The sequence below is a fragment of the Solea senegalensis genome, linkage group LG6 (assembly GCF_019176455.1).
Source record: "Solea senegalensis isolate Sse05_10M linkage group LG6, IFAPA_SoseM_1, whole genome shotgun sequence".
NCBI classification, from domain to species: domain Eukaryota; kingdom Metazoa; phylum Chordata; class Actinopteri; order Pleuronectiformes; family Soleidae; genus Solea; species Solea senegalensis.
The window spans coordinates 17,985,128-18,006,943 of NC_058026.1; the positions used below are offsets into that span (position 1 = coordinate 17,985,128).

A 21,816-nucleotide genomic window follows, 5' to 3' on the forward strand; every position below is an offset into this window, starting at 1 on the left:
TTTTGTCTCTGTCTTGCTCTTTGTCCTTTGCTAGTGCATCAGAACAGGCTGTGGTTTAAAGGTTTTCTTCCTTGCAGCTCGTTTACCTTATCAGCGATGTTTCATTTCTTTCCTCCATGTCTTTTTCTTTTTAATTTAAACATTTAATCCAAGTCTGATACAAACTGATTACTGTTGGTTTGATTTATTATTTATTATTTATCTGCCTCCTGGCCGAACCTCCGCACTTATTGCGTAGGCATGAGCGTGGTATTAATTTTTCCGTCTAAGTCTTGGCAAAGAGGTGACTCAGTGTGTTCCTCAAAATGTTGGAACTATTCCTTGCAGATGCAGGTTTTCTGTTTTGCCCTGAGCAAAGAGAAAAAAAAAAACTCAACTCTTTCACAGAGAACGATGCTCTGCTTTAGTTTTACTGACCTGGACTGACTCATACACAACATGCCAAAGAAATGACACACACACACACAGGTTTGTGCAGCTATTCTGCACATACTGCATATACTCCCATTTATTTGGGCAACCTAACCAAAGCCTTATCCCTAACCTCAACCACAACTAGTTAATGCCTAATCCTAATCCCTCACTATAATACAATTTAACCAGTTCCAGTTGGTTTTGCTCTCCACGAGAGCTACTGGTCCTGATAAGGTCAGTGTTTCTGCCAGAAACTGTCCTATGAGGTAAGAGGTAATAAATGCACACACACACAGACACATAGCGTCCCACAGTAAGGAGATCACATCAGTTCTTTTGTCAGTGTTCCAGTGAGCTAAATCCTGTAAGCCAGCCGTCCTCTGTCTCTCAACTCCCTCACTCTCTCACACAGACTGCTGACTCATGCTTTGTGCTTCTCCCTCTCTCCCCCTCAGTATCTCTCCCTCCTCGTGAATACATGGAGCAATCCTTTGCTCAACTCCACTTCTTTACTTACGGAGCCATTTCTCAGGATTTTGAATAATTCAGTTGCATTTCTTCGTCTCATGACCTCTGCGTGGGTGTGTGTGTGGGCTCATTATGCTTGCATAGACAATATTATTGTATGTGTGCGTTGTTAAGTTTTTGGAGTGTGTGTGTGTGTAGTCTTTATCACTCCTCCTGCCTGTAATTGTCTCACACTGAGAGAAATGCCTGTTGTGTTATGGAGAATAATTTAGGTTTATGTTCGGTTGTGCTTAGTTGGCCTCATTGTTTTTGTGGGTTTTTCATTTGCAGTATACTTTTAACAGCTGTTTGACAGACATCGCCAAGAATGTTACTGGTATTATGCTCCTATTTTTATTTATTCAGCACCTTAAAGCACCTATGTTGCTTTTCCACTAGTACGACTCTACTTGCCTCGGCACGGCAATGCCGAACTGTAGTTGGATTAGATTAGATTAGATGTCAGTTAAATGACTTTATATTCCTGAAAATGTGGGTTAATCTTCAACATTCAGCAAGGAAATGTCTAAAATCTCATCATTTAACAGGAGTCTGGTGTATTTAGCGACTGCACTGCTGAAAGCCTGCCGCTGTATTTCAGTTCAGTCATGCATCGAAAATAACTGCTGTTTCATGCAGCCGTGCAGTGATGACCCCGCCCACGTTGAGGAGGAACTATATTGTTATGGACAACCAACCAAACCGTGTAGAGTCGAGCCATGCCGAGCCGAGGCGGTACTATGTAGTGGAAAAGCACCAATGCCTGAGATATGGACACTCACCTGCTTAATAAAGCAGATTTAAGTCACTTAGGTAAATGCAGAAGAATCTTGTCTGGTATGTGAAGGCCACCATATTTCCCTGACATGCCTGGGAAGAGGGGGGAATGAATGTGTACATTCACATGTACACATTTAGCAAACGCTTTTATCCAAAGTGACTTACAAAAGAGGAATAAGCTGAATAGAATAGAATAGAAAAAGAAATCCACCAGATAGAGGGTCAGAGTGCAGAAGTGGAGGGGGTAAGGTAAGTGCTAGGACAGAAGATGCTCTTGGAAGAGCTGGGTTTTCAAGACCTTCTTGAAGATAAACAGGGACGCCCCTGTTCTGGTAGCACTCGGGAGGTTATTCCACCAGCGTTGAACGTCACACGAAAAGAGTCTGGATTGTCTCGTGCGGAATGTTGGCACCACCAGAAGACAATTCTTTGATGAACGGAGTAGTCGAGGGGTAACAAAAGTCTTTATGAGAGCATGTAAGTAGGTAGGAGCAGACCCATGGAGCACTTGAAGACCAGGGGCGCCACCACTGGACCATTTGTTAAAATCTATGTGGAACGTCGTGGCAAATAAATTTGTGCAGGCTTCCATGACTGACTATATTTTGACTGTATTTTCACAATTAATAATTATCCCTGTGATGCTGGAAAAAGGAAAGTGAAACAGCAAAGATGACTGAATATTCATATTATTATTATTGGTACTTTTGGCAGTGAGTGTCACTCAGGTTAGCCATTCTGTTTATATTATTATCATTTCATCACTATGTGCTTGTGTACAGTCTTTCCTCTGTCAGGCTCCTATAGTGTTAGCACGTGACTGAGAGAGAGAGAGAGAGAGAGAGAGGCAGGCTGGTAAAGGGAGAGTGACAGAGAGTATGGATGAAAGTGAGGATACAGTATGTGTGTGCACCAACATGTGAGTGTCGGTGTGAGTTAGCGTTTCTATGCAGAGACCTATTTATACACCAGGACTCCCACGCTCCAGAAACACACACCCATGACAATTCTTTGTACTCTTCCTCTTCCTCACATCGTCTTCCTTTATTTCCATATAGCTCTCATTCCCCTTTTCATCACTGTCACTATCACTGTTGCCCAGGTATTAGGGAGCATTACCATCACCTTAACAAAATGCTTTGAAAAGACAGATCAGGATCACTGCTGCCAACATTTCCTTTCCATTACTCAGTAGTAGTCGAGAACTGCACCAATTGGGTGAAAAGTGTTTTGTGTCAAAAATAAACAACATTTTCCTTCTAGGAATGGACTTACCTTAGGTAATGAGAGAGCTCCATGTTGTGTAGCCTGCTGTGGGAACTTCGGTGTTACATAATGGCACATATACATATATATATATATATATATATACACAAAACGTACAGTACATAAAGAGTCATGCAGCCAGGAGCATGAACATGAAGTCACAGGCTTGCAGTGACTCCCTAAGTGCTTCTGCCATCAGTTTTCTCTTGCTTGCATAATATCCTCTCCAGCTGGGGAACCCGGAGAAAACACGTGGCCATTAAAAGGGTTCCTTCTAGCTAAAGGGTGATTTCTTATTCCCTCGCTTCCTCTTTTTCTACTCCCCTTTTTCTTCCACAGCAATAGAGCCATCAAATGAACCTGCTCAGATGACAGTTCCACTAAAGAGAGTAAGATAACGAACAAAAAAATACCAGCATAAATTATGTGTTATTGCATTTATGGCCAACGTGATGCGATAAGAACCAGTTGGAGGGTAAAAGCAATACAGTCCTCCTTTGTGCCCAGAGATTAACATACAGTATATACACTACATACTGAGGGAAAATCTACCCTTAATCTGGGTGACGGGTGAGTTGTCTTTTAACTTGAAGGTTGAGGATTCAATTCCCGTCTCTCTAGTCTACATGCCTTGGGCAAGACACTTAACCCTACGTTGTTCCTAAGCAGCGTGTAAATGGGTATGAAAGATGTGCTGCACGTGTATGCATGTGTGAGTGGGTGTGTAGTGTGAGTAAAACCAGCTTTGAGTGGCCATCAAGACCAGGAAAGGGCTAAATAAATACAGAACCACATATTTAGGTGGAAAAAAATGGTTTAAATGTCTGGTAAAACTGTACATGTGTTGAGTGTGGGCTTTCATTTGGACCCAAAAGTGAACACACAACTCGGATGAAATTTGATTATTAGGTACATTTTAAATGTAATAAAATATAATATAATATAATATTAAAAAATGGGTTGAACAGCGAATGGCAGGCAGGTAAGTGGCTGTGGCAGGAGTTGAAGTGGACCAGGTGGCTGGATCTCCATGGTGACATGGACTGAGGAGACTTATAGGCACAGGAGAAAAAGCAAAAACACTGGGGAGTAATACAATACTGAGCAGCTGAACGCGCGACCACAACTGAGCTGGCTGAACAATCTGGCGACGAGTGCAGGAAGAGCCGAGGTCTTTGTAGTGCCAGGTGATTGGAGATGATTGGACCCAGGTGTGGAGATTAATCAGGCCAGGTGAGGAGCAGCCACACACTCAGAGGGGGGAGGGGAGAAATGGAGAAACAAAAAACCCTGGAGTCACTTTGCTGTGACATACTGGAAGAGGTGAAACAATCACTCCATTAATCGATCACTAAATTAATCGTCAACAATTTTGATTACTCGGTTTGAAGCTTTTTTCATTATTAAGACAGGATTTCTGATTGTTTCAGCTTCTTAAATGCAAATATATTCTTCATTTCTTTGCTCCTTGTATCAAAGAAATCATTCAAAGTGAATCATTTTGGTTGGTGGACAATACAAGACTTTTGGAGAACATCATCATTTCCAGGTTTTTTAACGTTTTATGACATTTTATGGACCAAACGATTACTCGATTAACCGTGAAAATATGCAGCTCTATGTGACATACATCACACTAACAATGTGGTGATGGCAAGGTAATCATTTTAGGATATTACGGGAATACAATCTCATTTCTACATATACAAAAATTTTTTTACTTTTCATATTCTCATTACAATGCTCTTACCTGGATATTACTGTGGAAATAAGATGATATAACTGTAATATTATCACTTGTTTTGTTTTTTTACCACATTTTTGTTATTCAAGCTGTCTTTACGTGAATGGGTGAATAGCAAAAGCAGTTTTAAGTGGTCATCGAGACTAGAAAAGTGCAACATATATAAAACAAAAACATGATGTTTCCCAAAACCGATCAAAGTAAATTTTGTCCATAAAGCGAATAAAAAATAAGGATATTCTGCGATTAGGGCTGGCAGACACGCGGAAGGAAAATAATATCATCTTGTCCCTTCAGTGTTTCATACATACGTGACCATTATTTTGCACAGAAGCACAGCTTCTTATCATAATGAAAAACAACACTTCTGGATCTTCTGATCTGGAGGCAAAAGGCTAAATACACTTATTTCCGTTTGATTCTCTTTGATTTCTATGCATTTTAAATCTTCTATACAAACATATCATGGCTGCAACACATATCATTTTCCACCTTTTTGTTGTGGTTTGCTAAATAATAGTTTAGAAGGTGCCCTGAAATAACGTGACACACGACTGTAGCTGCTGGAATGTCCGTGTCTGTCTTTTATTGTCACCCTTCTGTCCCGTCCTTCCTTGCTGTTAATCCACTTACTTTCCTTTCAGCCTGGTGTTCCATTCTTCCTCTTACTCTGTCCCACACCCTTTTCTCCTTCAGACCTGCGTCGATAACTAACACAGCGTGAGTATGATTTGTTTTAAGCAGCGTATACTGAAAGAAACATGCCCAGCTAAATGGTTTCTTTCAGGCTTTTAAAGGGAGGTAAAACATAAATTAGTACTGAAAAGACATGAAGTTCAAAGAGCAAGGAAGCCACGGGAAATTTAGTGTTGCTATGGAGACACGTGTGTGTTGTTGTATGTGTAGCTTTGCAAAGACCAAAAAAAACCATAGGGAGTGAAGACATTTTGGGAAAGTGAGGACATTTTAACTGGTTAACAGGGCTTTTTCTGGGTTAAGACCTTTCGGGTTAGGCATTGTGATGGTTAAGGTTAGGGTAAGGGTTAGCCCTCACTACGAATGCTGCACAAACGTGTGTGTGTGTGTGTGTATGTGTGTTTATCATGCAGTATGTGTTTTCAAATGAGCATACAGGACATTATCAAAAACTGTCACTATTCATATGCCACTTCATTCACAATGTGTAGTTTTGAATGCATGCTATATTTTATTCTAGTAAAACTACATGTTTTACTCTGTGTATCCGTGTATATTTTTCTATATCTTCTGCGCATATTTGCTGGAAATATGTGTTAAATATTTAAAAAATCTCCAAGCTAAACCCATGCTAAACTTTTTTAAAGCACATGGAGCTTAACTCATCTTTTAGGAGAAGAGTGAAGTTTGTGTGCAGACAGCATGACTCTGACATGCCCGTCTCTGATGTGAACCCCCTGCTTGCATGAATATTGTTCAAGCATCACATGAGCCAACTGTCGGCTGCACGTGCAGGGCGCACGGCATTGCCAACGAGGGAGGAGGCGCTGGATAGTGCGCATGATCCAGAGTAAACAGCGAAAGAGAGAGAGTGTGTGTATATGAGAACATTTAATCATCATTTCACAGCTTTTCCTTTAGGATTGACCAGCAAAGGACAGTTTGTGCAACATTGAGACGAGTGGGTTTTACAGTAGCTCATGCCACTGACAGGCGCTGACGGGCAGGAAGGTTTGTTTTGGTGTTTCAGCACTGGACAGCTCTCCCCGCGTGTCTTCTACACCCAAGCACGTGCACTGGGAAATCAACACCTTTTAGCAGCCGGTGGGGGTGCACGAGCAGGACGCGCATGGCAGACTCTCCACATCATCATCATCATCATCCTCCACACAACTGCTGCTGAAGTCTCGAGAGATGAGCATACCGGAGTTCCTGCTGGAAGTGTCCATCGTGGTGATAGCTGTAGTCTCGCTGGTGACGAATTTGTCAGTGCTGCTATGTTTCACCCAGAGCGCAGACTTAAGATCGCACGTGCCGGGACTCTTCATCCTGAACCTCTGCTTCTCCAACATCCTCCTCGCCATCATCAACATGCCCTCCACTTTCCTCGGCGTGGCCCAAAGCACAAAGCCCTTCGGGCACTTGTTCTGTCAGGCTGCCAGTTTCGCAGAGACTTTCCTCACCACTAATGCCATGCTGAGCATGGCCGCGCTGGGCATGGACAGGTGGATCGCGGTGGTGTTCCCCCTCAGTTACTCCAGCAAGATGCGCTACAGAGACGCACTTCTGATCGTGGCGTACTCGTGGCTGCACTCGCTCACTTTTTCTGTCACGCAGCTGCTGATGGACTGGGGAGGATACAGCCACACTTATGCCTCCTGCACTGTCCACCTGGACGGGGAGGAGAGGTCACAGGTGGCCGCCTATGCGACCTTCACGGTGCTGTTCCACCTCGGCAGTTTTGCGCTCTGCCTGTTCGTGCTGTGCTTCGCTTACCTGAAAGTTCTCAGAGTGGCCAGGTCCCACTGCAAGAGGATAGATGTCATCACGGTGCAGACTCTGCTTCTGCTGGTTGACATCCAGCCCAGGTAAAGTACAGTATACTGGTCTGGAGATGACACAGGCTCTGCAGTATGGGGGGGGGGCTCAAGTGAAAAAAGAGCACTCCTTCATAATTATTTATTGAGGAAAAAAGCAGAAACAGTGGCAAATCTTGTGCATAGTTAAATTATATTATAATAATAATATAATATAATATATAATAATAATATTATATACTTTTAATGCAGGATTGATGCAATGGGTCACATGAAAATTGAATATAAAGTTAGTCTTGCCTGGTTAAGAGAGCAAAAGCCTGCATCTATGCACGTCCATGCTGAGGGGTAGAGCTTTTATGTTGCATTGGAAGTTTGACTGAGGACATTTTAACACTTTCAGAACCATATACTTTATTCTCACTTTGACATATGCTTGGGAGTTATAGCCTGCAAATGAATTACCCTTCTAAGGATCAGTAAATGTAGTAGTAAAAAAACAAAAATTGTCCCAATGCACTTTACATGCAGGCTGAGACCTTACAGTTCATACACTGAACACGCATTCAAACATGTTTGGTTAAATCAGTCAATAATAGCAATACATTTTATGTTTTGGTTCAATAGAGAAAGAATACAAATGCTTAACTTATAGACAAATTACTGGATGAACTGTATCCTTGTGAAATAAAGTCAGCATAGTCCCAAACCAAATCTAACAGCTTCTTTTTATATCTACGTAATAAAGTTTTTTATGGAATATGCTCATATCTGCAGATTTTTGTCTTGCCACTTATCTAAATGAGCTGTTTGTTGACTGTGTATGAGACATGAATAATTATCTATCATCATCATCTCTCTCTGTGTGTGTGTGTTAGTGTGAAGGACAGATGTCTGGCACAGCAGAAGAAGCGGAGGCAGCGTGCTACTAAAAAGATTTGCATCTTCATCGGCTCCTTCATCCTCTGCTTTTCACCCTATGTCATAACAAGGTAACACACATGGCCCATATTTTCGATTAATTAATTGCATAACAGGGTGCATAATAACAGGGTACAGTCACTTTTCGGCAGGACCTGCCAAAAATCGACTGCACCCTATAACTCTAGATTGGCAGGGCTTACATTCTCTATCTTTTCAGCATGAGCAGTAGAGGATACCAGGTGCATGTACAGTGAATTTGGTCAATATCGCTCCTTGCAATAAAGAGTTACAGGGTGCAGTCACTTTTCGGCAGGACCTGCCAAAATATGTGCACCATTCTTTCTTGAAGTTGTGTTTTTTTGGCAGATTTATGCAGATTTTTCTGAGATAAAGTTTGTAGAAGTTCATTGAACCATATAAAATCTCATATAAGTGATTATGAAGACACTGGATTCTTTTTTATTTCTTTTTTATTTTTTATTATCTTTACAGTATGCACAACACACATGACCCACAATTCTAAAAACTAAAAAAACAGATCAAATTAAATCTACCAAACAACTTCAACCATTCTAAAATAAAAAGGTGTTTAATCCAAATAAACCTAAATAAATCATACATAAATGTAATGTCCATAACTTGGACAACACTGGACAAATACACAAAAAGGGACACAGCCACAACACAAATGTTAAACGGTTAACGTCTGTAATGGGTTTCCTGTTGAACTGTGTTTCTTTATGGAACATGATTAAGGTCTGTTTGTGTTCCTGGTGCAGGTTGTTGGAGTTGTTGCCGTCCATACACATCCCGCGGTACGTAGGCATTGCCACCAAATGTCTGTCCTACGCCAAGTCTTCCACTGACCCCTTTGTGTACTGTTTGCTGCGGCTGCAGTACAGGAAGGTCCTGGTCAGCGTGATAAACCGTCTTCTGGGGAAGGCTCATTACTCGCTGTCTGCCTACAGCACAAGCAGCATGTTGGACACCACAGATGACAAATACATCACCAGGATAACTTGAGTTTGGTGTGTTGTAGCTTTTTTTGGGTAACAATTCAATGCCTGCATGGTTTTCTGCAGCAGGTTTCAATGGTTACAGCAGCTTTGAAAAGCTGCTGCACTTTGGATGGAGAGAGGGCAGTGCCTTGCTCAAGGGCACTTTAACTGAGGGCTGGACCATTGGACTGTTGTTGTCCACTGGGAGAAGTGAATGCTCGATGAGACGTCACCAGTCTGTGATGGTTGTCAAAGGCCCTTCACAGACAGATGTTTCCACAGGGCTCATCAGGTTGGCCAAGGGAACACTGCACCATATGTTTGCTATTACCATCAGTGTCAATGTTTTGAGTTTTCTTGAACTTGTCCTCATGTTTCAGTGAACAGCTGGACAAATTTTTGATCTACTGACTGTTTTGAATCTAATATTAATGCTTGTGCCATTGTTTAACACAAAACGTATATAAAAAATAGAATGGTGTGAGGATGTGAAGACGAAAACACAAAGTAAATAATAAACTTCACTGCCACAGACACACTATGACACTGTTATATGAGTTCATCATTTCTGGGCATACAGTGATACTGTTGTATGTGATTAACCCTTAGTGCTCACACGGCACAGATCTGTGCCGCACGTTCACTCTTGGTAAATTGCCGCGGGAAAAATACACAACTCCTTATAAGGACATCCTGGGGTGTGTGTTTATAGGTCATATCTTCAGGTAATTTGTTGTTGAGTTAAAGTTATGATTACTTTTATATCACATAAAAAAAATAATAAAGTCAAAAAAATAGAACATTCTTCTTTTATGTTTGTTCATAAAAACAAGCCAAGTGAACTGAGGACCATTTCCAAAATTTCATATTTCAATCCAATTTTTGAGTATTTTTGCTCAGGTGTGTTTATATAGTTGGTGAAAATGAAAAAAAAAGAAGAAATCATCAGATTGTCTACAGGTTGTGCTGAAAGGATATAAGACACTTTATATTGCACATTCTTATAGCCTCTGAAAGCCTTTCTTTACAGAGGCCACCATTCTGTTTCTGGACTTACATGAGTTAAGTTGAAGATGTTTCACCTCCCATCCAAGAAAATGTTTGAAGCAAAAACTCACTACACAAATGAAAACAACCAACATCCTTTCTACCAAGGTTCAGTCTGCACTCTTGTACACTTGACCTTTAAGGGCCCATACACAGGACAAACCACAAAGGGTCTGTATCAGCTTTTTATCCACGTGGAACTGGTGTTTTGGGATCCCAACATTCCAGAGTGTTTTCATGTGTTCAACCAATCGGCAGCTTTGGGAACATGGTGATGTCACAGCTCTTTCTCTCTAAACCTTAACCCCATGAGGTATCGCCTCACAACAACAAAAACAATTGCAGATTACGCTGTATATGCATGCTGCACATCCTCTTATACGTTTTTGGCGTATTTGTGTGGCAGTGTTACAGCGCCACATACAGGCCTGGCGTAATACTACAGCTTTACAATCGTTTGAAGGGTTTCGTGTGTATGAGGACATTCCTTGAAACAATGCTGTGTTTTACGGAACAAGGGAAAAAAGATAATTTTTTCTGAGTGGATACGTGTTGGGTGTGCATGGACAATATGCGCAAACTGAATTTCCGCCACACCGATAGAGTATTAAGCCCCGCTTCGAACTGGAACTTTTCTTTCACCTAATAGCTCACTGTCATGGATGGAGCTGGTCTAGCTCCAGTCAGTCAAATGGAATGGATTGGGTCAGTTATTTTGGTACAATCCCTAATGGAGACACAATTAATTAGGTATCCGAACCAAACCAGTCCAACGGCTTCAATCATCTGCTGACTCTTCAGATTCATCTTGTGACCCCCTGTGAGGTCCCGCACCCTATGTTTGGAACCACCGCCACAGGCATAATAACCTACCTGCAAAAGTCTAATGATAGATGATTGTAGAGTGTGGAAGAAGAGGTTTGATGACACACTAATGGAGCACACAACTATTCTTACATGTAATTGTTGAACAGAGCGCGCAGCCCCTTCACGTCAAACAATACAGACATGAACTCCTGTCGCTCCCACCCCCATAGGCCACGTTTCTTACTCGTGGAGCACACACACGCGGAGTTACGTGCAGTGAAATATGATCGTCTCTCGCTCGTAATAACGCAGCAGTGTGCCACAGTTCTGACGTGCCGCACTTCTGCTTTTCGGGTCAGGGATGCTCCACACAGACAAAGGCAGGAAGTGTCTGTAATGTAGGTGGTAATTATCATTTAAGCAGGACAACGGAAAACTTGCAGTTTTTTTCCAAAGCTTCAATCCCCCCCCCACACACACGCGCGCGCACAGACAGTGCCACATCACAAGCCGCCGTTTTCAAGAAGCTTTCTGCGCCGCAACATGCATTCAGGAGTTTTGGTGCTGTTTCTCTCCTTGGCGAAGAGTTGCTGGTGCGCCCCGCAGCAGCAGAGCTGTGATCCTGCAGACGAGCGTTTGGGTAAGGTCACTTCGGTTTTAAACAAAAAGTAGGATTTTCTTTTCCTGTAAAGATTTAAATGTTATGACGTATCATGACTGACATGTGATTAAATGTGTAAAAACTGACATTAATTAGGGTCGCGTTACATTTATGCCGAGTGAGTGTCTCAATTATGACTTTCCTGGCCTGTGTCAGTTTATTGTAGGTGAAATAAAATGTGTTTATTCAAACGCAAACAAATGCCTCATACAGACATGCTCAATGCACCAAAACAAAACGTGATGTGCTGGCTGATTGATCATGCGTAACACAAGTTAAAGCAAACAGAGCCCTTGCTTGCGCAACCGTGACTGCACAAACACGCACCCAAACGCACCCCCCTCCACCCCGAAACGTTCACAGTGAGAGTATGCAGAGGTATGAATGCTCTCATACGTTGTCAGTGTTGCAGACACTTTGTCACCTGATGTTTTTTTTAAACACACATCACATCAGTCTTGAGATTAACAGTTTAAATGAGGAGTTCAGGGATGTGTGGAACCCATGCTTTTGGTGATGTCGCCTCCTAGCGTTTTATTTGTGTCTCACTAGAGTTTTCTCGGCTTTACTTTCACAGGAAGATGCACTAACACCGATGTGAATGGATATGGAGAAAGACGTAGGTGGAATCATCCCTCCCCCCCCTTAACATTTCACCCAGAAATAAATGGGAAAAAAGTACAGATGTCACATTTCAAAGTATAAAAACAAAAGTGATTACAGCTGTATAAAATATTACACGAGTGCTTGGCTGTGCTTTGTGCTTGGGTGAATTTTCAGACCCTGACCTGGTCCTCGGGGTTGTAAAAACAGTCTGAAATACCAAGTGCAAGATGAAACAGGCCTGCTCTTCAGATATTCAGTGTGAAGGGAAAGACAGCTGCAGCGCCTGAGCTGAGTCTGCAGGGCAGCAGAATTTATGCAGCATCAAATATCCCTCAGTTTTGTAGTAGATAATAACATTTCTACCATTACTCAGCACTGTAGCCCTTAAATAAATGTAGCTGTTTTCTTTTTAAACAACATGGCTTTAGATCTTTTGACTCAGCAGGATCTAAAATATGTGTGTACAGTATAAACACTATCAGTAATTATTGTAATATAGTTTTGTTCAATAGTAATATGACAAAAGTTCAGTACATACTCACCATATAGGTACACATGTGCCAGGACTGGCAGTTTCTGAAAAACTCAGACCAGCCCTTTATCAATGTGCTGCATTCAAAGTCAATCAAGTCCCTTTTCTGATCAGTTTGAACTTCGGCAGGTTGTCTTGACCATGTCTCCATGTCTAAATGCACCATGTGATTGGCTAATTAGATACTTGTGTTAACAAGCAGTTGGACAGGTGTACCTAATGAAGTGGCCAGTGAGTGTATATTACATTTTATGTATTGTAAAAACACCCTGAGATAAAACACATATAAGACTCTTGAGTGATTAACCAACAATAATTATATTATTCATTCATATATTATGATAATTGGCAATATCATCCAGCCTTAAATGTACGGTTAGTAAAATGCTCACTGTACATTTGCTCTGTAAAGCTGATCTGGCTCGATATATTGTAAATATATAAGGCTATTTCTTGTTAGATTAAGGAAAAACACCAATTCAAACAATCAGGTGACTGTGCAAATTAAAATTATTTCACCTAAATTTTACACACTGCACCTTTATTGTATGTAAACCTTTCCAAAGGCTTCCCATATCTACTTTCCTCCTACAGCTACCTGTACGGAGCTCAACCTGGGTTACTGCAATGATATGGAATACTCGAGGTAAGTCAGAGTGGCTGGTCCTAATAAAGATGGCAGTGTCATTTTAAGCCGTTGTAGTTACTATTTTTGATCTACTTATATATTTTTTAAATCCTGCTGCTCCAGAACCATATTCCCAAACATCCTGGGCCACCGCAGTCGCGTGGAGGCTGAATCAGGAGCTGAGTATCTCCTCCTCAGTGTCATTCACGGCCTGCTCAATGGTGAGTGCACCCCTGAGATACGTCTCGTAGGTTGCTCGGTGCTTGCCTCACCGTGCCAGAACAACAAGATGATCAAACCATGCCGCAGCACGTGCGAGGCATTGAGGAAGGACTGTATTCATGCCTTTGAGGCCATTGAAATGGCCTGGCCCTATTTCCTTGACTGTGACCGCTTCTTTGCCAGTGAACAAGAGGGCTGCTTTGACCCACTGGCTGGGATGAGAGGTAAAACTCACACTTGTCTTTTGTGCTGCTATCACCAGTCCACATCTTGTGCACTGTAAAACAAACAAATAATACTCCTCCAAAACCCCTGGTATGCCTTCTCCAGCCAGACAAGAGGTAGCAATGTCCAGCCTCTCTCCTGAAGAACCCAGCACCATCATCCAGTTCACCTACACCTCCAACACCCAGATGTACAGCTTACTGAAGAGAACAGCAGCCAAGTGTTCCCATATCTCTCACGTCTACAGTATCGGACGCAGCACCGAGGGCAGAGATTTGCTGGTTATTGAGTTCACCAACAATCCTGGAAGGCACGAGCTACGTGAGTTTAAAACTGTAGCGTAACATTGTGGTCACATTATTCTTACAATGCTGCTGTGCAATTGATGCGAACAAGACACTGATGCTTCATCCCTCTTTAGTATCAGTATCATAGTGACATCTAATGGTGAGACTGTAGATTGGGTCTCCCCTCTCTTTCTCAAGCACATCAGAGAACTATGGTGAACTTCACATACTAGAAAGGATGCCATTCTCCTTTGTTTGCTTAATAAGCTTCAACTTCAAAAAGCAAAACGCATGCTCTGGTTGGTTTGTTCATTCAGGCTTCTGTAAAAACATGGTAATGTAACAGCCCCTGCAAAGTACATATAAAATACCTACTTCAAGGTATATTTAAGTGATTATGCACTTATGCAAACATACTGTAGGTTTTCCAATAAAACCCATCCGGAATCCGGAGTTTATGGCTGACGTGCGTTCCCGGAAAAGTGTCCTTCACGATAGCTCATATTTTTAGATGTATTCGATAAAAATCACAAAAGGAAAAGTGTACATACATCCACAGATCGACTCTTAACACGTCTGAACACGGTCAGAAAACCGCAAACTCCTCTCACTCTCAAGCCATCCCACACCTTTAGTGAACTTACTTAAAGATTCCCTTAAAGCTACAGGTGACAGACAGACACACGCACAGAGCCTCTAAAAACAATATTCACTCCCACTCCATGAAGTAACAAATTGTAACATTTTAAATGAATTACCAATGCTTGCAACAAATATAGTTCAAATACTAATTAAATAATAATTAGGATTTAACGTAACACTTTTAAACGTGGTTAAATCATCAAAACTAATATTTATCCAAAACTGAAACTACTATGAAATACATAAATTATTCATATGGCACCTACTATTAAATTTCTGCCAATAAACCCTGCTAAAGTTCACACATTGGACCTTTAACAGGTGCTTGTTCACAAACTGAAAACTATAAAGATACAAACAGTGAGAGAAACCAAAACAATATGCTGAAAGACCTTATACAGTTGTATTATACTTTTTTGTGAATCCCCTTTGTTTTCTCAAGTCAACTGTGTTTAAAGTTGTGTATTATGTATTGTTTATTTGACTGAGATTAATGTGATGTTTGCTTCTGAACTGCAGTGGAGCCAGAGATCAAGATAGTGGGCAACATGCATGGCAACGAGGTGCTGGGCCGCCAGCTGCTCATCTACCTGGCTCAGTATCTGTGTTCAGAGTATACTCTGGGTAACCAGCGAATCCAGACCCTCATCAACACAACCCGCATCCACCTTCTGGCCTCCATGAACCCTGATGGCTATGAGCTGGCCGCCGCAGAGGTAGAGGATAGCAATGACCCGGAGCTCAGCAACCAGGAAGTAAATGTTGTTAACTATCAAAAGACAAACCGCCATTATCCGTGTCCATTTCTGTCTCTCTTTGGTTCCATGAGCTTGACATAAAGGAGGTGGAGGACTGAGGTGGAAGTGTAAGGTGATACTGTGAACATAGAGGCTGCTGATTTTGAAATATCAATATAAAATATAATACACAGGCTCAGGCTGTAGTCCATGCCCTTAATGGCAGATGATTAATCATCTTAACCTTTATTGTGGTGTAAGTTGTCAGTAATAAATTAATGGTTGTGAAAAAGCTGCTCAATCACCAGTTACTACTATGTTTAAGTCCTGCTGCAGGCTTCATAGTGGATGTGAGACATTTACAGTTAGTGCGCTCCAGCCCTCCACCTCCTCACTATCTCTCTGTCCATGTCCAAGTTCTCCCACTTCCAGATAAAGTCACTAGTTGGTGACATCAACATAAGCAGAAATAACATATCCAAAAACCATTTCTAATTTGAGTCAACCCCAGTTAAAATTCTGTGATTCGTTTTTATACTTTAGCTGAAAGTGGGAAAACTGCACGCTTCACTTCCTTGTTCTTGTAGTAGACTCAACACTGTCTATGCTGCTGTATGTTATATTGATTATACTATATATTATCCTGTACATATACAGCAGTATATTAATAACACACCTTTTGGTCAGAAATGTTGTGTATGAACTCACAAACACCTCAGGCAGGGATTCAGACGAATAAGTGACAAAGGCGAGGGACGAAGAAGAATAAGGTAGTAATGCAATATTACAGATGCCAAATGCATGTAAAACACCAAGAGCAAACAAACCAACACGTCAGGCCTCATCGATAAGACTCTGCATGCTGCGTACTGATGATGGGTTTGCATGACATTTGAACAAAAAAAAAAAAGGACTGTTAAAGCTATGGAAAATCCCAAATTTAAACTGTTCAAAATACTGGCACATGCAGCAACATTAAAAAAAAAAGACTGGCTGAAAAGAATGGCACCTGCATGATTACAGTACATGACTGAAACATTAATAAATGTGTGCAGCATGCTGTACCTTTTATTAATGTGTGCATGTGTTATAGTATAGTAACTGTATACGGCAACATGTACGTATAATGTACATAACACTAGCTGTTTATCTTTCTGATTGGATTGGATAAAAAAAAAAATGTTCTGCTGCTGCTCACCTATAATTCTAATGAGTAATTGATTCCTTCTTTTTCTCATGGTGGATACACGGTCTTGTCTACATGTTAACAATATTAACATAGACGTTCCTGCTCGTGTTACAGACTAATGTTCATATTTTTCAACATTTTCTTCACATAATCTACTAATGACGGCACATCGTTCATCACCGTGATTACCGTCACTCTCTAACACTCCTGGATGTCTAAACCTAACTGTCTCAGGGTCACTTGCTGAACAGTTGGACCAATGGACGAGCCAACGCTCAGAACCTTGACCTGAACCGCAATTTTCCAGACCTGACCTCTGGTTTCTACCGGAATCGCCGCAGTAGGTTTTACCGCATTGACCACATTCCGATTCCTGACGCCTATTGGTTTGGAAAGGTAAACGGGTGTTTTGTCATTTTTTATTAATGACAACTTATGGAAAGATATCTGCATTAGATACAGTGTGCCAGCTTGGATCCTGAAATGATCAATTTCTACCTTTGGGCTATAGGTGGCACCAGAGACCTACGCAGTGATGAAGTGGATCAGATCGCTGCCCTTCGTTCAGTCTGCCAGCCTCCACGGAGGAGAGCTGGTGGTCTCGTATCCCTTCGACTTCTCTAGACACCCCCAAGAGGAGAGGATGTTCTCACCAACTCCAGATGAGCAGGTATGGAGGGAGGTCAGATGGACAAAAAGTTGACTTAAACAGTGCACGCGTATTAAAATATTCACTGTCTCGAGGGCTGGATGAAATGGCCAAAAACATTACTGTGATTAAAAACATTTAACATCAGTCCATAGCGAAAATGATTGTGAATAAATATCCAATAATTAAAGGTGACATTTATGAAGGAAAGATTTTGCTCTTAAATGAAAGTTGAAGAAACCAATATATATACAATATGATTGTTTTATATTAGATTTTGTATTATATGTTGACATTGAAGACATTTTTCCTGTATTATTGCCTCACCCAACTGGCTCAGTAGATATATACACCCAGCCTAATGATGTTTTTTTTGCACAGGTCTTCAAGCAGCTGGCTCGCACTTATGCCGACGCCCATGCCACCATGTCAGATAACGACACGGAGAGGTGCGGAGCCTCTTTTTACCGAAACGGAGGCATTATCAACGGGGCACTGTGGTACAGTTTTGCTGGTGGTGAGACACTTTTCACACTACAAAGAGAGACAGTAAAAACATTTTACTTCCCACTCCTCATTAAAAAGGTCTCACATTATGTCATGTAGGCATGTCAGACTTCAACTACTTGCACACCAATTGTTTGGAGATCACCGTGGAGCTTGGCTGTGACAAATTCCCTTCAGAGGGTGAGCTTTACCCAGAGTGGAAGAGGAATAAGGAAGCTCTGCTCAGTTTTCTTGAGTCTGTAAGTGTCTGTAAACTGAGTTTCCCTGTCTACAGCTTCATTGCATTATATGTTTTAATAGAGAAATGAATAGAGTGTTATTGGTAAACAATGAACTGTGTGCAGTAACTCAGCCCAGGATACAACATATATAACTAAACTATAAGTATCAACTGAGCTCTCTGTCCCTGACCAGGTCCATCGAGGGATAAAAGGCATTGTTACGGACGAAAATGGAAATGGAATAAAAGGCGCGACAGTCAGTGTCAAGGGAATTAGAAAAGATGTCACTACAGGTGAATATCTCTGTACTGTATATGGGTAATATTTTTACTGCCCCTGTCTTTGTGTGTTCTTTGTTTTAACTTCATAGTGTGTTTTCTTTACCTTGCTCATGTTCTGTTCCCTTGCTTCCCTCTCCAGCTGAAGATGGAGACTACTGGCGGCTGCTGAACCCTGGTACTCACATCCTGACAGCCACAGCCAAGGGTTATTCCAGGGTCTCCAAGAGGGTCTATCTGCCTCATAGCATGAACAAGGCCGGACGTGTTGACTTTGTCTTGAAAAAGGTTTGGATCTTTGTCTTCATATTAACTGTTCGGTGTGTAAAAATGAGCAATGGTGTGACTGGAGACTGTAACAAACTATGGTGGCTTTGGTATAATCTTGGACGTTTCGTGGGTCTCTTCTATGAAGTCTGATCTTCAGTTCTTTCCAAAGATTTTCAATTTGATTCTAGTCGGGTGATGCACTGAGCCATTCTAGCAGCTTTATCTTCTTCATGAACGTCTTGGTGCATTTCTCCATTCATTCTTCCTTCAGTTACTGTATATGATGTCTTCCAGTACCATATGCTGAAAAACATCCCCACACCATGACGTTCCCACCTTCAAACTTCACTGTTGTTATGGTGCTTCTGGTGTGGAATGCGATTTCTCCAGCAAAGGAGTTTTGCACAGTGCGTGTGCATAGAGGCCATGGCAGTTGAGTGCATTAATTAGAGTTTTCTTTGAAGGTCTTGTGTCTTGGACAACTCTTCATATTATTCTTTTGACTCCTGTGTCATGGCCAGTTTATGGTGAAATTATGTTCCAGATTATGGCCCCAACAGTACTCAATGGAACATTGAGAATTTTAGAAATACGTATATAAGGCCTTGAGAGAGCTTTGCTTCAACCCATCATGAGATGCTTCTAGTGACATCTTGGTGGTAAGAAACCTTTTTATAGGCCATCAATTAGGAATAAACCAGCTGATATTAATTTGGGAGCAGGATTGCTTTCTAAATTTCAAATTTGGAGCTGCTTTATTGGCTTTCCATTTCCTTTTTGCACCTCTTTTACTTTATGTGTTCAATGCTTATTCTCTGTGCCGTTTCACTTTATCCCACATAACGCAATTTGTGAGTACATGCATGTTTTGATGTCTTTGTATGTGGATTACTTGGGTTGTTACCGACATGTGGTGAAAGTCTTAATAGCCCCATTAGAAATATATTTACTGTGAAAAATGTTGACCTGTTCAATACTTATTTTCCAGTGTACAGGTTACATACTAGAGATTTAGGGATAAAGGAAACGTAAATATGTTTTATTTGTTGGTCCAGTCGTTACACCTTTCAGTGAATGACTTTCTGATACACAGAACATGCATTGTTATTAATACATAACCTGTGTTCTCCATCTTAACGTTCCTTCAGGTTCCTGTGGAGCCTGATATCCACGACCACCTCTTCCCCACAGTGGACTCATGGGATCAATTTGACCCCTACAACCAGTTTGAGCGCAACAGCGATCCAGATGTAACCGAAGAAGGGATAGAGCGGCAGGAGAAGCCTTGGTGGTGGAACTACTTCTCCCAATCTGGAGTTTCACCTCCACAGTGGCTGCTGCGAAATGTCTAAACACATTCTGGGACAATGATGACTCTAACATATACCACTGCAGATGGAGACTGGTGATGGACGCCACCACATCCAGTCCCACTTGTCCTCCTAGAGGCGTCTATGTAGCAGGAGCTGTCACACTGAGATCCGCAATAACACAATAGATTTCGGCACTTCCTGGAAGGATGTGAATAGGCTATTTACACCAAGCACCACATTTAATCATGGCTTGTGGGTGGAGTTTGGCCTACATTATTTTGCAGCTGCAAATGAATAATTTAAAGTACAAATTTGAACCACTGGGAAGTTAAGATTTTTTCAATGATGTGCCTTTCAATGAAGACCACAAAATAATGTGATGCACTTATTTGAACATTGTGATTATAGAGCACAGTTTAACATGCATGGCAGCTGAATAAAATATCATCCAGTATTTTGTCATTAAATACCACAGGTAATTTCCTACCACATGTTATGGAACACAATATTGCCCAGCACATTAATGCTTGAGTTGTCAGTAATACTGTGCCATTTGTGGACAGAATCAAGTCTCTCTTTGTTCGTTTTCCACAAGCATTGACAATAAATATTAAATATGTCTGGCAAATTCTCTTTCATTTCTTATTTAGTAGGTGAAGGTTGTTAAAAGAAATAGGTCCTACTTCTTTTACCCATTTCCGCCTTTGCAGCACTCATCTCTAGAGGGCGCCAGACACAATGTAATAACAGCATATGATCAAGATCAGCTGTGAGTAATGAACAATTAGTAAGTAAGTTGATAACGAGCCTCATTTGTTTATTCATTCATGAATTAAAGTAGTTTTAATTATAAACACATGCTGTTTAGAGAAGTGGGTGTGGTTATAATTGTCAAAATTCACAAACAAAGTGCAAACCTGTCTTTGCTTTTACTCATGCAGCCATTTTGACCTATATCAGCAGGAACAGCACAGGTGGTATTGATCACATCGATGATGAGCTTGTTCTGTTCATGCGAGTCAGGACAAGTGTGGCAGCGAACCCAGAAACTATAGGGAACAAAAATGGAACTCAGCCATAATTAATGACATTATTTACACCTGTGATTTTCCTACCGTGACCTGTTAAATAGCTGCTGTGCAAAGGGCACGTGCTGTTTTTGCGGAGGAATACTTTTGTGTGCGCGTGCGTGTTGTATCCTTGCGCCCCCCCCGGGGGGTGTTTTGCTAGTTTGAAGTTGTTTGGCTACAGCTAAAAGTTATAACGAATTAAATTTAAAGTAGGTAGCAAGCACATGAAGACGGCCTTTGTAACGCGAGAAGTGAGAGCGACATTGGACTACCTGCTTATTTTAGTTTGTATGAGGGAATATCCAAACGAACAAGGATTTACACACGTCTGGCCCTCCACAGTCGACTACCAGGTAAGCTTTCTCCTCACTGTGTAAAAACGTTCTTTGATAGTGTTATAGAGTTTTTAAACAAGGACACTTAAGTGATAATGGTGGCGTACCAGTGAAATTACAGTATGTGGCGCTGTGTAGCTGAATTGAACGCTCCGCTTATTAATAATCATTGCATACACCTGTGCAGGAAAACGTTTATCAACTGTTACAGCGGTGGCCCTTGCAATAGGACAACAATTCGCATTCAAATGGGTTACCATGGTAGCTGACCCTTTTAAAAGTTACACAAAAATGACTTTTGTGTTCACTGTGAGTTTCAGAGTTTATTACTATGGTAATTAAAGAAAAGCAACGTTTTTGAGATTGTTATGTGTACTGAAGCTGGCAAACAGTTGTGGTTGTGTTCAGGTGAGATATTTGTAATTAATAATTTGAAACACAGTT

General features: G+C 41.3%; 2 protein-coding genes across 2 annotated transcripts; both read left to right on the plus strand.

The window, feature by feature from the left end:
* Positions 1-6,036: 6,036 nt before the first annotated feature.
* LOC122771528 (G-protein coupled receptor 26-like) lies at positions 6,037-9,687 on the plus strand. The gene is made up of 3 exons (XM_044029150.1): positions 6,037-7,275; positions 8,103-8,216; positions 8,928-9,687. The coding sequence occupies exons 1-3, from the start codon at positions 6,602-6,604 to the stop codon at positions 9,169-9,171; spliced, it is 1,032 nt and encodes a 343-aa protein (XP_043885085.1). The 5' UTR covers positions 6,037-6,601; the 3' UTR covers positions 9,172-9,687.
* A 1,580-nt stretch (positions 9,688-11,267) lies between these two features.
* Positions 11,268-20,595, plus strand: cpz (carboxypeptidase Z). Its single transcript, XM_044029149.1, has 13 exons — positions 11,268-11,640; positions 12,239-12,280; positions 13,394-13,445; positions 13,551-13,873; positions 13,980-14,195; positions 15,323-15,558; positions 16,964-17,125; positions 17,241-17,399; positions 17,760-17,895; positions 17,985-18,124; positions 18,300-18,399; positions 18,527-18,672; positions 19,803-20,595. Exons 1-13 carry the CDS (start codon positions 11,544-11,546, stop codon positions 20,004-20,006), a joined length of 2,013 nt encoding a protein of 670 aa, XP_043885084.1. The 5' UTR covers positions 11,268-11,543; the 3' UTR covers positions 20,007-20,595.
* Positions 20,596-21,816: the final 1,221 nt, after the last annotated feature.

Bases quoted from the DNA above. Each gene is read 5' to 3' on its own strand.
- cpz (XM_044029149.1), top strand. From the start codon at position 11,544: ATGCATTCAGGAGTTTTGGTGCTGTTTCTCTCCTTGGCGAAGAGTTGC. The intron at 13,446-13,550 runs GTAAGTCAGAGT...CTGCTGCTCCAG, and splicing joins AATGATATGGAATACTCGAG to AACCATATTCCCAAACATCC. The intron at 14,196-15,322 runs GTGAGTTTAAAA...TCTGAACTGCAG, and splicing joins TCCTGGAAGGCACGAGCTAC to TGGAGCCAGAGATCAAGATA.
- LOC122771528 (XM_044029150.1), top strand. From the start codon at position 6,602: ATGAGCATACCGGAGTTCCTGCTGGAAGTGTCCATCGTGGTGATAGCT. The intron at 7,276-8,102 runs GTAAAGTACAGT...TGTGTGTGTTAG, and splicing joins CTGGTTGACATCCAGCCCAG to TGTGAAGGACAGATGTCTGG. The intron at 8,217-8,927 runs GTAACACACATG...TTCCTGGTGCAG, and splicing joins TCACCCTATGTCATAACAAG to GTTGTTGGAGTTGTTGCCGT.